The 16952-nt window shown below is 46.4% G+C and overlaps 1 protein-coding gene across 3 annotated transcripts in view; it reads right to left on the reverse strand.

Moving 5' to 3' along the window:
* Positions 1 to 16952, reverse strand: part of LOC119966131 (serine/threonine-protein kinase 31-like) — a 163877-nt gene that overhangs the window by 92953 nt on the left and 53972 nt on the right. For all 3 annotated transcript variants that reach the window (XM_038797392.1, XM_038797390.1, XM_038797391.1), the window contains one exon: positions 10563 to 10687. In XM_038797392.1, coding sequence (XP_038653320.1) covers positions 10563 to 10687 — 125 coding nt within the window. The remainder of the gene's footprint in view (positions 1 to 10562; positions 10688 to 16952) is intronic.

Consider the following 16952-nt stretch of genomic DNA (forward strand, 5'->3'; position numbering starts at 1 on the left):
TACCAATGAGATAGGTTTCAAGGAACGTCTTAAAGGATGCACAAGGTAGAGAGATTTAGGACGGGAATTCCAGAGCTCAGGACCGAGGCAGTTCTTCAAGAGATAGCCACCAATGGAGGAGTTATTAAAATAAGGAGGTGCAAGAATAGAGCTCAGGAGATCTGATGATTATATAGTTGACGGAGATTGCGTGGTCATGGAGGGATTTAAAAACAAGGCTGAGAATTGTTTAAAAGTTTGAAGAATAGGAAGGGCATGATCCCTATTTTCATAATGTTGAAAAGATGGATAATGCAATGCAGGCATATTATTTAACTTGGATTGACTATGCAAAATTACAGAACATAAGGAAACATAACGAATCAATTGAAAAGAAGGTACATAAAATACAACTGAAGCCAAGTCCCGGGCATTCGTTGTCATCATTTGGTCTGTTCAACCCATACTTGCTCTGCAAGAGCAATTCAACCAATCCAAGTCCTTTCCTCGTAATCCTGCAATTTTGTTTGTTTTTTTAATCTCCAGGCAGTTATCCATTTCTCTTTGGAAAGCCACAATTAATCTTCCTCCGCCACCCTCTCATGAAGTGCAGTCCATATTCTAACAGCTGGCTGCATTAAAAAAATCTTTTCTCATGTCACTTTTGGTTCTTTTGCCAATTACCTTGAGTCAGTGGTTCTCTGGTTCGTGACCCCTCTGCCAAAGGGAACAGTTTCACCCCGTCTACTCCATTACTTTGAGCATCTCTATTAAATCTCCTCTTCACTTTTTCTCCAAAGAAAGCAACCCGTTTCTCCAATCCATATTTGTAAATCCATACTCGAAACGTTAGCTCTTTTCTTCCTCTGCAGATGCTGCCAGAACTGCTGAGATTTTCCAGCATTTTCTCTTTTGCCTTCTTCACCAACCTGTCCACCTGTGACTCCACTTACAAGGAGCTATGAACCTGTACCCCTAGATCTCTTTGTTCTACAAACACTCTACCATTAACTGAGTAGGTCCTGCCCCGATTCAATTTACCAAAATGCATCACCTCATATTTATCTAAATTAAACTCCATCTGCCATTCATCGGCCCACTGGCCCAATTGATCAAGATCCCGTTGCAATCCTAGATAACCTTCCTCACTGTCGACTATGCCACCAATTTTGGTGTCATCTGCAAACTTACTAACCGTGCCTCCTAGATTCTCATCCATAGCATTCATATAAATAACAAATAACAGTGAACCCAGCATTGATCCCCGAGGCACACCGCTGGTCACAGGCCTCCAGTTTGAAAAACAACCCTCTACAACCACCCTTTGTCTTCTGTCGTCAAGCCAATCTGGATCACCTCACCCTGGATCCTGAGAGTTTTAATCTTATGCAACAACCTACCATACAGTACCTTGTCAAAGGCCTTGTTGTAGTCCATAATGACAAGGCCCTCATCTACCTTCTTGGTAACCCCTTCAAAAAAATCAATCAAATTCGAGAGTCATGATTTCCCACTCACAAAGCCATGCGGAATGTCCCTGATCAGTCCTTGCCTCACTAAATACCTGTAGATCCTGGTTGGCCGGGCATCTCCCACACCGTTCGCAAGTGTCTTCCAGTCACTCAAATAACCGGCTCATCCTTCACCTCGTCAGGTGCACCATAATGCACCTTTAATTATATTAACCCCAGTCTTGCACACAAAGTAGAGGAATTCACCCGCCGCAATACCTCGTACCACAGGCCCTCCTCCAGCACAACCCCCAGCTCCTCCTCCCACTTGGCCTTAATTCCCTCGGGCCACGGCGTATCCTCCTCCAGAAACCTCCCATAAATTGCCGAGATGAAACCATTCCTCCCCACCGCCTCTCCAAACCAATCACCGACACTAACCCCTCCAACAACGAGGAGGGCGGTGTCACCCGAAACGTCAGGAAAACTTTCCTTGCAAAATCCCGCACCTGCACATATGTTTTTTTAAAAATAATTTTTATTCAAATTTTTGCATAATAACAAAAAGACAGATTTTTTTAACGAACAGAAAGAACAGTCCCCCCCCCCCCGGCGCATACACAGCGGAAGAGATAAACTAACACCCATCATTCCCCCAAAACATCTGCCCGTCCCTGCAATAGACAGGACAGAAACTCCCTCCCCCCCCCCCGCGCATACACAGAAGAGTAAATGAATTAATGCCCGACATTGGCACAGAACAACTATGCCCGTCCCTTTAGTACAAAACAAAACATCCCCCCCTTCCCCCCTCCCTCTCTTCTCTTCCCCCCTCCCTTTCTCTCCCCCCCCCCCCCCCCCCCCCCCCACCACCCTCGACAACATCCCTGCCACGCCCTTCCAAAATTCCCCCAATGCTGGACATGTGCAGAACATATGGGCATGATTTGCTGGGCTCCCAGAGCACCTAATACACCTGTCCTCACTCCCAAAGAACCGGCTCATCCTTGTCCCGGTCATGTGAGCCCTATGCAGCACCTTAAACTGTATGAGGCCAAGCCTCGCACAAGATGATGAGTTCACCCTCCGCAGGGCATCCGCCCACGTCCCCTCCTCAATCTCCTCACCCAGCTCCTCCTCCCATTTACCCTTCAACTCCTCAACCGAGGCCTCGTCTATCTCCTGCATCACTCGGTACACCGCCGAGATCCTCCCCTCCCCCACCCACACCCCCGAGAGCACCCTGTCCTGGACGCCACGCGGCGGCAGCAGAGGGAACCCCGCCACCTGACAAACGCCCTCACCTGCATGTGACCGAAAGGCGTTCCCCAGGGGGAGCCCGAACTTCCTCTCCAGCTCACCCAGGCTCGCAAATTTCCCGTCTATAAACAGGTCCCCCAACCTCCTGATACCTGCCCTGTGCCAACTCAGGAATCCGCCATCAATTCTCCCCGGAACAAACCGGTGGTTCCCCTGTATCGGGGATCCCATCGAAGCCCCCACCTCCCCCCTGTGCCGCCTCCATTGCCCCCAAGCTTTGAGGGTAGCCACTGCCACCGGGCTCGTGGTATACCTCGTTGGAGGGAACGGCAGCGGCGCCGTCACCAGCGATCCAGGCTCGTGCCCACACAGGACGCCATCTCCATCCTCTTCCATGCTGCCCCCTCCCCCTCCATTACCCACTTACGCAATTGGAAGCCCAATAGTACCGACAGAGGTTGGGCAGCGCCAGCCCCCCCCTATCCCTGCCCCGCTCTAAGAACAGCCTCTTCACCCTCGGGGTCCCATGTGCCCACATAAATCCTGTAATGCTCCTGTTAACGCGTCTGAAAAGGCCTTCGGGATAAGGATGGGGAGTCACTGAAACAGGAACAGAAATCTCGGAAGCACCGTCATCTTGACTGACTGCACCCTACCCGCCAGAGACAGCGGCAACATGTCCCACCTCAAACTCCTCCTCCATTTGCTCCACTAGCCTTGTAAGGTTAAGCTTACACCTGCACATATCTAAGAGACCTCCCCCCACCGTGGAATCAGAAACTTCTCCGTCAACTCCAAGCTCCCAAACTAACTTTTCTGAAATAAGTCCTTAATTTCCATCACCCCTCACTCCCCCCAGCCCCGAAACCTAGCATCCAATCTCGCTGGCTCAAACAATGATTCTCTCAGGTCGGTATCAGCTTTGAACCCGCCTCTAACTTATATTTTGCAGAAATTGACACATCCGTCCACACCCATAAAAACCGCTTTCAGCAAGACAACCGTAAACACTGGAATAAAATGAAAACCATGGCAAAACATTCATCTTTACCGCCTGTACCAGGCCTGCTAATGATAGGGGGAGGCTGTTCCACCTCAACAAATCCACCGTGACCCTGTCCACCAGACTCAAAATTTAATTTCCGAGCCGGGCATAATCTCGAGCCAATAGGGCCCCCGGATACCTGAAGTGAATAGTTGTCAATCAAAGTTGCAATCCCCCACCAAGCCAGCTGTCATCCCAGTAGGAAGACCAAAGAGCACTCACTTCTCCAAATTCAATTTGTATCCTGAAAAAAACCCCGTATGACATGAGCAAACCCATTATATCTCCCACCGTCGGAACCGGGTTCGAAATATACCAACGTTGGGATTTGAGGACACCCTATGCTCCACAGACCCTCACTAGCCCCTCCACTTATCCAAGCTCCTCAGCACAATGGCCAACGGTTCTATCGCCAGCGCAAACAAATGTTGAGTGATCTCGTTCCCCTATGCAGCTAGAAATGTCCCAAGTTCACCTCATTTGTAAGGACACTCGCTTTCTGTTCCATATGCAACAATTTGACCAACGGCACAATCTTAGGCCCAATCCCAAACCGTTCCAACAATGCAAAAAAAAAAACTCCCCTTAATCATGCGCCTTTTCCGCATCCACCTCCTGCTCCCCCACCGGCCACTCCCAATGGGGAGAGCACCATATTTAGCAAGCTCCGCACATTAGAAGACAACAGCCTACCCTTTCCTAACCCTGCCTGATCTTCCCCAACCACTCCTCCAGCTTAAGCGACAATACTTGTGGCCAGAATCTTGGCAACCACATTTAACAGGGTTAACTGGGTCCTTATTCTTCTTAACAACAGCAAAATAGTGCTTGTTCCATTGTTTCTGGCAGCTCTCTCCTAGCTACCATGTCCCCAAACATCTCCACCAACAGCAGTGCCAGCCTGCCCGAACCCAACTGGCGGTGCTTTACCGGTATGCATTTTCCCTATCACCGTCTGAACCTCCTTAATCTCCACTGGCTCCTTCAACCCTGCCCTATCCTCCTCTTCCGCTTGAAGGACACTCCAGCCCCTCCAAAAATTCGCTCATGTCCAACTCATCCCCTGGGGGCTCGGACATATACAACCTCTTATAAAACCCCTCAAATGCCTTGTTCTCCTGCTCTGGAGCAGTCACCAGCCCCTCACCCCACATGGACCTGAACAATCCCCCTGGAGGCCACTTGATGGCAGAACTCTCCCGCCAGCAAGCGACTGGCCTTCTCCTCATACTTGAATACCACACCCTTTGCCCACCTCAACTGGCCTTCCGCTTTCCCGGTTGACAAAAGGTCGAATTGTGTCTGCATTTCTTTCTACTGGCCAAAAGTTTCAGAGTGGGATCATCCGCATATTTCCCATCAACCAGCTTATTAGCTGCTGTCGTTCCTCTGCTTCCCTATCCACCTGCACCTTATACGAGATGCTCTCGCCCCTTATCATCTTCAGCGCCTCCCAGTGATGGCAAGACCTCCCCATTTTTCTTGAACCCATATAATCGTCAATCACCTTTGCCATCCTCACACAAAAAGCCAGATTCGCAAGCAACCCCACATCCATCCTCCACTCCGGCCTCTGTGCAGGCCCCTTCCCCAAGACCACATCCAACATGTCCAGAGCGTAATCCTCACCCCCGACAACAATGACCTCCCTATAATAAAGAAATCAATGTTCGAATATACATTACACACTGGTGAGCTTAGATTAATCCATCTTCAGATGCACATGTTAAATTCCCACCTAAAATTAACTGATGGCTGCCAACATCCACTTCGTAAAACCAACATCATCCCAATTTGGGGCACATACGCTAAACACCACCACCAATCCCCTCTCCAAAGTGCCTGTTACCATAACGTTCCAGCCCCCCGATCTGCCACCACTGTCTCCACCTGAAACATAACTCTCCTACGCACCAATACCACTACCCCCCCCACGGGCCCTGCTAACAAAGCCCGAGTGAGACACCTGACTCACCCGACCCTTCCGAAGCCTAACTTTGTCCATCACCCTCAGATGGGTCTTCCTGCAGCAGCACCTCATTGGCTCTCAAGCTCTTTCAATGCGAAAAGACACTCGCCCACTTCACCGGTGCACGTCACCATTCGGACTAGGGGTCTCCTTCCCCCTCCCTTTCCACCCAGCCATGACCGCTCTGCAGGATATACCTGCCCCCCGCCGCCCCTCACCCCCAATTTCTTAGGCCCACCGTCCTCCAAAGATTGCCCCCGGTTCCACCTCTCAAATGGGACCACGCCCTGCCCCGAATCACTGCCAACAACTATCCCTCCCCCTACCCCACAAGTTCCCTCTCAAAATCACTCCTCTCTGCATATTCCCCATCCCCCCACCATTCACATCTCGTGTCCACACAGGGTCAGCCGGTCGCAGCCTGTCCCCCACCTTGCTTCCGTTCACTTGCCGACTTAAGTTTTCTAGCGAAGTGGCCCCCTCCAGAAACCCTTCCCCCCCCCCCCCCCCACATAACTAATACAAAATCCAACAGAGAAAGCAGCCCCCCCCCCCCCACACCAAACCCTTGTAAATCCAAACATGTTAAACACTAAACAAAGGGGAAAACGCCCTGACCCATTATCCCACTGTCCTTAAACCATCCCCTCCCAACCACGACATAAGAAATCAAAGTCCAAACTCAGTTCAGTCCCAGTCCTTAGCCCTCACGAACACTTCCGCCGCCATCTCACAAAAATGGTCCTTGGGAGTTGTACTTAACTCTCAGCTTAGCCGGGTAGACTACCCCGAACCACACATTACTCCTGTAAAGTGTTGCCTTCGCCCTATTAAAGGCCACCCACCTTCATGCCAGTTCCTCCGTCACGCCCCAATATATACGAGCATCCCTGCCTTCCACCTTCTTCCGGATTCTGCTTGGCCCATCTCAAAACCATCTCCTTCATCTGATAGCTGTGAAAACAGACTATCACGGCTTTTGGTGGATCATTCGTCTTTGGCTTCGGCTGAAGCAACTGATGAGCCCTTTCCAGCTCAAAGAGGGAGGTGTTCACCTCCTTCCCCAACAATTTGGCACACTTCCTCCCAAAGTACACCGTGTCAGCTTCGGGTCCTCCAGCCTCTCAGGCAGCTGAGATTCTGTCACCGAAAGCTGTTCACAGTGCTTATCACAGTGTTAAATCCCCATTGATTTTCATTTTGTTTATCCACTTAGATGTTAGCTTTGCTTCAGTGGTAGTAGTTTTGATGCAGAGCTAGGAAGATGTGGGTTGAAGCCCCACTCCACAACCTAGAGTTCCTAATCTGGGCCAATACTTTAGATCAGTACTGCACCGATGACTTTTAGATAAAATGTTGGGTGGGAGTTTCCATATCCACCTGCCCCGAGGCAGGAAATTTCAACCAGAGGTCAACGGACCTTTCAATGCTTCGCCAAATTTTCTGTCCCATCTGCAATGGTTCCTACAGGAGGCAGAACTGGAAAACTTGCACAATTAAATCTCAGCTTCATTGCCCCTTCAATGAAAATGGTTAAAAATCACATGGTATTATTCAAAAACAGAACAGGAGGCTGTCTATTGTTCAACCACACCACTAAAATAGAATATCCAGCCATTTATTTTATTGGTGTTTGTGGGACCTCAACACAAGAGGTACAGGTCATGAATACCAAGAGGTAATGGTGTGTCCAGTTACAGCATTGTGTAAAGCTTTAGGGTGCACGCTAAACGAAGTTTATCAAGGCTTCAGAGAAGGTACAGTATGCATTCCGTCCAGCACAGAGATAGAACATTTGCCTGTTGTATTTCCCTACAGTACAACAGGGGAACACTGCAAAGATACTTTTATTGGCTTCATTGTGTGAAATGCAGGGAGGTTAAGAATGAAAATTTGAGGGAATTAGCATCTTAGGGGGTTAACTGAACCATTTGGACTGGGGGCATTTTACAACTGGCGACAGATGTAACAAATGCAAGTCAATGCAATAGGGTGCATTTTGGCTACAAACAGCAGCAAGTATAATCTGAAATCTGAATGGAAGTCGGCTCGGGGCAATGAAAGGAGACAGGGACAGAGATTGGAGTACAGGTTCTCAGGACATTAAAGAAAGCCCCTCAGACTGATGAAGTCTTTAAAAAACGAATCGGCATTTAGGTTTTATCACAAGAGATACATAAATATCAAGAGATAATAATGTGCTCATGTAAAACTTCAATTAAGAGCATTGCGTAAAGCTTCAGGTTTCACACAAAATGAAGTTGAGTGATGCTTCAAAGAAGGTACAGTATGGATCGTCAGTATAAGAATAGAAAATTACAAGACGACTTGAAAATGTAGCTTTTGTATTTTACATGAGAACAACCCCAATTATAGGAAAGACAACAGAAGGATTTAAAATAATGAAGAATGGGACAAGATAGTTGGAAGTAGATTGTTTATAGTTATCACAAGTCTAGAATTAAGCTCCATAAATACAAAACTATGAAAATGTGGAACAGACAGCCAGAGAAACATCTTCTACACAGTCATGAGGCTATCAAATTAGCCATGTGATTTTTAACCATTTTCATTGAAGGGGCAATGAAGCTGAGATTTAATTGTGCAAGTTTTCCAGTTCTGCCTCCTGTAGGAATCATTGCAGATGGGACAGAAAATTTGGCGAAGCATTGAAAGGTCCGTTGACCTCTGGTTGAAATTTCCTGCCTCGGGGCAGGTGGGTATGGAAACTCCCACCCAACATTTTAGTGGTTGAAGGAAAATCCAGGTCAACCTTTCAGGTTAGACTGGAGAGATGGGATGAAGGAAAAAAGGGATAATGAAACACAGCAGATAACTTGAATATCAGTTTGCTTATGTGGAGGGTAGATAGCAGCAAGGGCAGGTTGGACCGACTAGCCTGTTTCAGTCTTGTAAATTCTATGTTTTTTTGTATGTGTAATAATTTGTACTTCTAGTATTGGACAAAAGAAACAACTATTTGCGGAAGGAGAAACATAGAACAAAAATGCTGTTTTGTACTTCATGGCCAGGGCCTCACAGAATACTCGATTGAGCCATGGTACATCTATGCCAATTAAATTTCCTGCTCCCCCTAGTGCTCAGAAAGCCACAACATGGGAAGGAAACCGATACTAGCAGACTTATCTCGTTCTATGTTCCTAGGCTCCTTTCCAATAAAATTCAGGTGTAACAGGCCTCCCCATTCGGAACACAGCTTTTCAATGAGATAAGTAATTTATTTCCTTAATTCTGGAACCACAAGAAAGTTTCAAAATGGATATACTACAAATCTGACTCATAAGGTCAGTACATTTTACTTGCAAGAATGTGCATTGAAATTTTAATTAATAATGAATAAAAATAAAAAATGCTGGATAAATTAAGCAGGTCTAGCAGCATCTTTGGAGATAAACAGTGATTTAACGGGTCAGAAAGAGTCTGTATTGGGCGCATTTAGCATGGTATTTCTCGGTGACAACACGGCTATTTAACGGCATTTTGCCCTTTTCCAGGCGTCGGCGAGCTCAGTTTGTCAGTGCAGGAAGACTTCTCGCATATCGGGACGCCATTTTTAAATGCCACCCCAATCTTTCGACCCCCTCAGCATCCCCACCCCGGTCTCCGGACTTCCTACTGCACCCAACCTATCTTTTACAGGATCTTCAAGACTCCCCTCACCCCACCTCTCAAGGCCAAGGCACCCCCAGGCCCAGTCCCTGGAGCGGTGTCCCAGACAGAATCCAGGAGAATCCGGCATAGACATATTTAAATGAGCCTAATGGCTCACATAAATGTGAGAATCTGGATCTCACTAGATGTCATTATAAATCTCGCGAGATTCAACAGCCTCGTCACATCACCAAGTGGGTGCGACAAAGCCACTAAATCAAGCCCAGAGTTAACACATCAAATCTAAATGATCCTTCGACAGAACTCTAATGACAGGTCATATCGTCCCGAAATGTATACTGTGTTTCTCTTGTAGCGACATCCTGGGCTATTGCGCGGTCAATTCCAGCCCCACTAATAACACAAAGAATTAACTAATAATTTTTACAGAAAAACCCAAGTCTTTGGCTCTTGGCTGCCCCAATAATTAGTCACTAGATTTATAAATTTAAACAAGAGTTCTTTTGACCTATAACAAGAACTATAATTAAATATGCAGCTAATACGATTGATTAACCAGTATCTAATACCTAATCTCCATGTTAACTTCACCCAACTCTCTACACGCACACACAAGACAGACAAACACAGAGGGGAGAAAATAATAAATAAAAAGAAAAGTAGTCTTTGTTTCTGATGGTTGTTTTAAGCAGACCTTCCTTCAAACTAAGCTTTCAGATCCAGGTCACTGTTTCCAGCCTGTAAAGGTTGTCAATGTAAATTCATTCAGGTCTCTGCAGTTTCAGAAATACAGCAACTCTCCGCATTTCTGGAGAAACCATTGGGGGGGGGGGGGGGGGGGGGGGAGTACGCGGTTTCAACTCGATTTTCCTCAAGTCCCTCGAAATCATCCCACTCGGGCAGGATGCAATCATGACCAGTTACCGGGCAGAATACAACCTTTTGGCCAATTCATTGGCCACCAGCCAACCAATTGAACAGAGTTCTACCCCATCTCTCTGATGCCTCTCGATGCTGCCAAACCAGAGTATCCAGCATTTCCTGTTTTTATTTCAGGTTTCCAGCATCTGCATTATTTTGATTTTGTTCAGTAAAGAATATTTGGCATTGCCAACTGACTAGAAATTACAATGGTCCCAACACATTCGGAAATAAAAATGACAAAACTCCAGATGACATCACAAAAAAAATATATACCTACCAAGCAAGCAATGCAAATTCTTACCTGACCTGTCTGAGTTTTTCAACCTTGGTGGTCAAACATTTAAGCTTATTTTCAACAGGATGTTTTAGTTCCTCTGTTAATTTCAATTTGGCTTCTTCATGTTGTTTTAATTCTTCTTCCATTTTCTAGAAAAAGAACACAGGTCATGAATACTTTTCATTTTTGATTTTTGTTCCAACAATAATGATTTTCCAAATAAATTCATTTTTAATGTTTTTTTAAAGCTCAAAGCCAGACAGAAACCATAGCCAACAACCTGTCAATGGCCCTGACACAGTTACCATTTGATATGTAACAGTGGTCTCGCTCAACTCCAGAAGAAAATACTTACAGTTTGACATCCACACCACCACAGCCGGAAATTAGGATAAAACTGAGAACACAAATGGGTGTTATCCTTATAGTTGTTGTTTTTTTTAAGAAATCAGTACACAGAAATTATGTTGGAAGCCAAGTTTCAAAAACAGAAATGCTCTAGGTCGCAAGACTTGTAACCATTAATAAAAAAATTCTGGGATTTATAGGCTGAAGTGCATCTTGGGAATTTATAGTTTGGTCATTGGGGAAGTAGAAGGGGAGGAGCCTCAACCTTTGCAATTGTCCAATAGGAATGAGGTTCTTGCACTTGTATGCATGAAAGTGTTGGCTGCAGGGTGTAGAGCAAACTGACCATGGCACAGGAAGTTATTCCAGCAGGATACGAAAATAATTATATAGTGGTAGTGGGGGACAGAATAGTCGTGGGATTAGACTCAATTCTCTGCAACCAAACGCGAGAGGCCAAATGGCTGTGTTGCTTATCCGATGACAGGGTTAGGAACATCTAGAGAGGAACCTGCAGTGGAATGGGAGGATCGAATAGTCATGGCCCATATAGGTACCCATGGCAAAGGCAGAACTAAGAAGTTGCTCATGCTCTTTCAGCAGAAGCTCTAAGGGGCTAAATTAAAATGCAGAACCTCAAACATTTTTTATTTTATTTTTTTTTTTTAAATGTTTTTTATTGAATTTTCATATTTTATATCCAACAAATGACAAATTATTAGAGAGAAGAAAAAAAAACACGCAAAAATTAACATGTATATTTACAGGTAAGCATCTTCATAATAACAACTGTGGCCGCCCCCTTTAGCCAGCATACATATTTTACATTCCCCAATATGGCCGAGGCACATGTTTATAGGCATTTATTTACAGTTTGGTTTTGGGCCTTAGCTAGCCATCAAACCCCCATAACGAACCCGTATCCCCCCCCCCCCCCCCCACCCCCCCCCCCCCCCCCCCCCCCCCCGGCTACCTTCCCCCGATTCCCGTCCATTTTCCCCTGATTCTTGGCCACCCGACTATTCTTCCTCTTGTACGTTGGCCACAAACAGGTCCTGGAACAATTGCATGAATGGCTCCCACGTTCTGTGGAAGCCGTCGTCCGACCCTCGGATGGCGAATTTGATTTTCTCCATTTGGAGAGATTCCGAGAGGTCGGACAGCCAGTCTGCAGCTCTGGGCGGTGCTGCTGACCTCCAGCCAAACAGGATTCTACGGCGGGAGATCAGGGAGGCAAAGGCAAGGACGTCCGCCCTCCTCCCCAGGAATAGATCTGGCTGGTCTGAAACGCCGAAGACCGCTACTATCGGGCATGGCTCCACCCTCACCCCCACCACTTTAGACATAGCCTCGAAGAAGGCTGTCCAGTACTCCACAAGTCTGGGGCAAGACCAGAACATGTGGGCGTGGTTGGCCGGGCCTCTTTGGCACCGTTCACATCTGTCCTCCACCTCCGGGAAGAACCTACTCATACGGTTTCTTGTTAAGTGGGCTCTATGTACCACTTTTAGTTGCATCAGGCTGAGCCTTGCGCACGTGGAGGTGGAGTTGACCCTATGCAGTGCTTCGCTCCAGAGTCCCCACCCTACCTCAATCCCCAGGTCGTCCTCCCATTTCATTCTTGTTACATCCAGTACGGTGTCGTCCCTTTCTACCAGTCGGTCATACATGTCGCTACAGTTCCCTTTCTCTAGGATACTTGCGTCCAGTAGGTCTTCCAGTAGTGTCTGTCGTGGCGGTTGTGGGTACGTCCTTGTCTCCTTTCGTAGGAAGTTTTTGAGCTGCAGGTACCGTAGCTCATTCCCCCCGGCTAGCCGGAATTTCTCTGTCAGTTCGTCCAGTGTTGCGATCCTGTCGTCCGTGTATAGGTCCCTGACTGTCAGTGTCCCCCCGTCCTGCCTCCACCTTTTGAAGGTGGCGTCAGTCAGTGCTGGTGTGAACCTATGGTTGTTGCAGATGGGAGCCTTGTCCGACATTTTGGTCAGGCCAAATTGCTGCCGCAGTTGGTTCCAGGATTGGAGGGTGGCTGTCACCACTGGGCTGCTGGAGTGTTTTTTGGGTGGGGATGGGAGTGCTGCCATGGCAAGGGAGGTCCCCATGCAGGAGGCCTCCTCCGCATGCACCCACTTGGCTTCTGGCTCCTGGATCCATCCCCTTACTCGCTCGGCTGTTGCCGCCCAGTGGTAGAATTGTAGATTCGGGAGGGCTAGCCCCCCCCGGATTGTGTTTTTTGTAGGACTTTCTTTGGGATCCTAGCATTTTTACCCCCCACCCCCCATCATACGAACGCCATGATAAGTTTGTCCAGCGCTTTGAAAAAAAGCCTTGGGGATGTAGATCGGAATGGATCTATACAGGAAGAGGAACCTGGGCAGTACATTCATTTTGATCGTCTGGACTCTCCCTGCGAGGGAGTGTGGGAGTGTGTTCCATCTTTGCAGGTCCTTTTTTACTTCCTCCGTCAGGCTGGTGAGGTTCCATTTGTGGATACCTTTCCAGTCATGGGCTATTTGGATCCCCAGGTAGCGGAATTTGTGTCGGGTTTGTTTGAACGGCAGCCCCTTTAGTGCTCTCTTCCCCCCCCCCCCCCCCCCCCCCCCTTTGCGGGTGTACTGGGAAGATCTCGCTTTTGCTCATGTTGAGTTTGTAGCCCGAGAAGGTTCCAAACTCTTTCAGGAGCGCGATGATTCCGTCCATGCTGCTTTGTGGGTCCGAGATGTAGAGGAGCAGATCATCTACATAGAGTGAGACTCTGTGCTCTCTGCCTCCCCTTCGGAGAACCTCAAACATAATAATCAATGGATTACTATCTGAGCCACAAGCAAATTGGTGTAGGGCAAATAAGATTAATGTTAAATGTACAGCTCAAATGTGGCACTGAACTGGGGAAAGTGGGAGCTGCACAGCCAGGATGGCCTTCACCTGAACAGTGCTGGGATCAATGTTCCAACAAGTCGTATAAACCAGGACATTTCATTTTAAACTAAATAGTGAGGGCGAGGCATTGGTTTAGGAAGATGTGGCAAGTTAAATAAAGATGAAAAAGAGAGCAAAAGGTAGCAATCAGCAAAAATGATCAGAGTGTGGCAGGAAGCGTGCAGCAGAAGGTCAGACTAGAAGTTACAAAATAAATGAAGACAGAATTAAAAGCTCTGGCTGGAATTTTCCAGCTGTTCACGCTTGCAGGATCTTCCAGTCCCGTCGAAGGCATTCCCCAACGGCGAGGGGCACATACAACAAGAAATCCATTGTCAACATCAGGACCGGACGGTCCCACTGCTGGCCACCTCTAACGTATGGAGGATTGCGCAGAAAATACAGCTCTCTGTATTTAAATGCAAGTAACATTTGTAATAAAACAGCTGAATTTACAAGTGCAACTATAAATAAATATGATCTGAAAGCCATTACAGAAACACAGATTCAATATGACTGGGACCTGAACATTCAAGGGTTCATGACGTTTAGGAAGGACAGGAAGCTATGTTAGTCAAGGACAACATTGGTACAACACAGAGACTACCTTAGTCCTGGAGATCAAGATGCAGAATCTGTTTGGGTAGAGATCGGAAATAGTAACAGTAACCACACTGCAAAACGGAGTATACAGGAATAAAAGGGGGCTTGTGACAAAGGTACAGCAATAAGTATCGGTGATTTCTGTCTATATATAAATAAGAACATAAGAACACAAGAACTAGGAGCAGGATTAGGCCATCTGGCCCCTCGAGCCTGCTCCACCATTCAATGAGATCATGGCTGATCTTTTGTGGACTCAGCTCCACTTTCCGGCCCGAACACCATAACCCTTAATCCCTTTATTCTTCAAAAAACTATCTATCTTTACCTTAAAAACAGTTAATGAAGGAGCCTCAACTGCTTCACTGGGCAAGGAATTACATAGATTCACAACCCTTTGGGTGAAGAAGTTCCTTCTAAACTCCGTCCTAAATCTACCTCCCCTTATTTTGAGGCTATGTCCCCTAGTTCTGCTCAGGGACGTATCAGATTGGACGTATCAGATTGCCAAAGGTAGTCCGAATGACGAATTCGGAGTATTTTCAGGGTAGTTTCTTCAAGCATATTTTAAAGCTAGCCGGAAGGCACGTTAGATTAGATTTTGTAATGTGCAATGAGACAGGATTAATAAACTCATTGTGAAGGCACGCCTTGGGAGCAGTGTTTTAATATGACTGAATTTTACACTCAGTTTGAGGGGGAGAAGGGTGGACCCAAGACAAGTGTTTTAAACTTAAATAGGGTCAACTAAGAGTGCATGAAGATAGAGCTGGCTGAAGTGAACTGGAGAGTTAGGTTAACAGATAGGTCAGTAGAGATACAACAACAGTCGTTTGAGCAGATATTTCAGGATATTCAGAAAAGAGACATTCCAGTGAGAAAGAAAGACCCCAAGGGTCCACCTGTGGCTAGGGAAGTTAACGATAGTATGAAATTGAAAAAGTGTATAATATTGCAAAGTTGAGTGGCAGGACAAAGGATTGCACAGAATATAAAGAACAGCAAAGATTGACCAAAAAAAGTTTTTAAAAAATTAAGAGCATGAGGGTACACTATATAGAAATTTAAAACAATTGTAAGAGTTTCTACAGGTACTTGAAAAGGAAAAGTGGGCAGCACGTTGGCGCAGTGGTTAGCATTGCTGCCTCACGGCGCCGAGGTCCCAGGTTCGATCCTGGTTCTGGGTCACTGTCCGTGTGGAGTTTGCACATTCTCCCCGTGTTTGCGTCGGTTTCACCCCCACAACCCAAAGATGTGCAGGGTAGGTGGATTGGCCACGCTAAATTGCCCCTTAATTGGAAAAAATGAATTGAATTGGGTACTCTAAATGTATTTTTAAAAAAGAAAGAAAAGGAAAAGTGTAAAGTGAGTACTGGTCTTCTATAGTTTTTTTTTTAAATTTAGATTATCCAATTATTTTTTCCAATTAAGGGGCAATTTAGTGTGGCCAATCCACCTACTCTGCACATTTTTGGGTTGTGGGGGCGAAACCCACGCAGACACGGGGAGAATGTGCAAACTCCACATGGACAGTGACCCAGAGCCGGGATCGAACCTGGGACCTCAGCGCCGTGAGGCAGCTGTGCTAACCACTAGGTCACCGTGCTGCCCCCTGGTCTTCTATAGTGCAAGGGGAATTAAAAATGTAAAATAAGGCAATATTAGACAAACTAAACCGGTATTTTGCAATCGTCTTCACTGTAGAGGATACAATAAAATCCCAGAAATAAGTGAGAATTAGGAGGTGAAAGGGAGCAACCGAAAACAGTTACTATCACCAGGCAAAAAGTCAATTATTCCGAATAAAAGCTGACAAGTCCCTAGGTCCTGACTGACATCATCCTCGGGTCTTAAACGAAATGGCTGCTGAAATAGTAGATGCATTGCTTTTAATTTCCCCAAATTCCCCGAGGTTCTGGAAAGGGCTCATCAAATTCAAAGATAATGAATGTGACTCCCCTTTTCAAAAATGAGAGACAGAAAACAGGATCATACAGGCCAGTTAGCTGAACATCTGTTAAAGGGAAAATACCGGAATCTATCGTTGAGGACGACACAATGGAGCACTGAGAAAATCTTGATGCAGTCAGGCACAGTTAACATGGTTTTATGAAAGGGAAGTCATATTTAACTAATTTATGGGAAGTATCAAGCAATATGGATAAAGAGAAACCAGTGGATGGGCTGTAATTAGATTTCCAGAAGGCTTCTGAAAAGGTGCCACTATCAAAGTTACTATGCAAAATAAGAACTCGTGGTTTAGGGGGCAACATATTACCATGAATAGAAGACTGATTAGCTAGCAGGAAAGCGAGAACAATATAAATGGGTTATTTTCAGATTGGCATGTGATGATTGGAATGCCGCAGGGATCAGTATTAGCATATCCAGATCAGCTGTCCAGGAGTAATCAATCAGACTCTGGTTCCTCTGAACCACACCCTAGATCATCCGCGCTCCACAATTCCCAACCTTCCCATCCCTCTGCTAAAGGTCAGTACAACACCCTCGGGGAAAGCAGTTTAGCAATTCTAGTGACCTGTTGGA

Source organism: Scyliorhinus canicula, chromosome 5, assembly GCF_902713615.1.
Source record: "Scyliorhinus canicula chromosome 5, sScyCan1.1, whole genome shotgun sequence".
Classification (NCBI taxonomy): domain Eukaryota; kingdom Metazoa; phylum Chordata; class Chondrichthyes; order Carcharhiniformes; family Scyliorhinidae; genus Scyliorhinus; species Scyliorhinus canicula.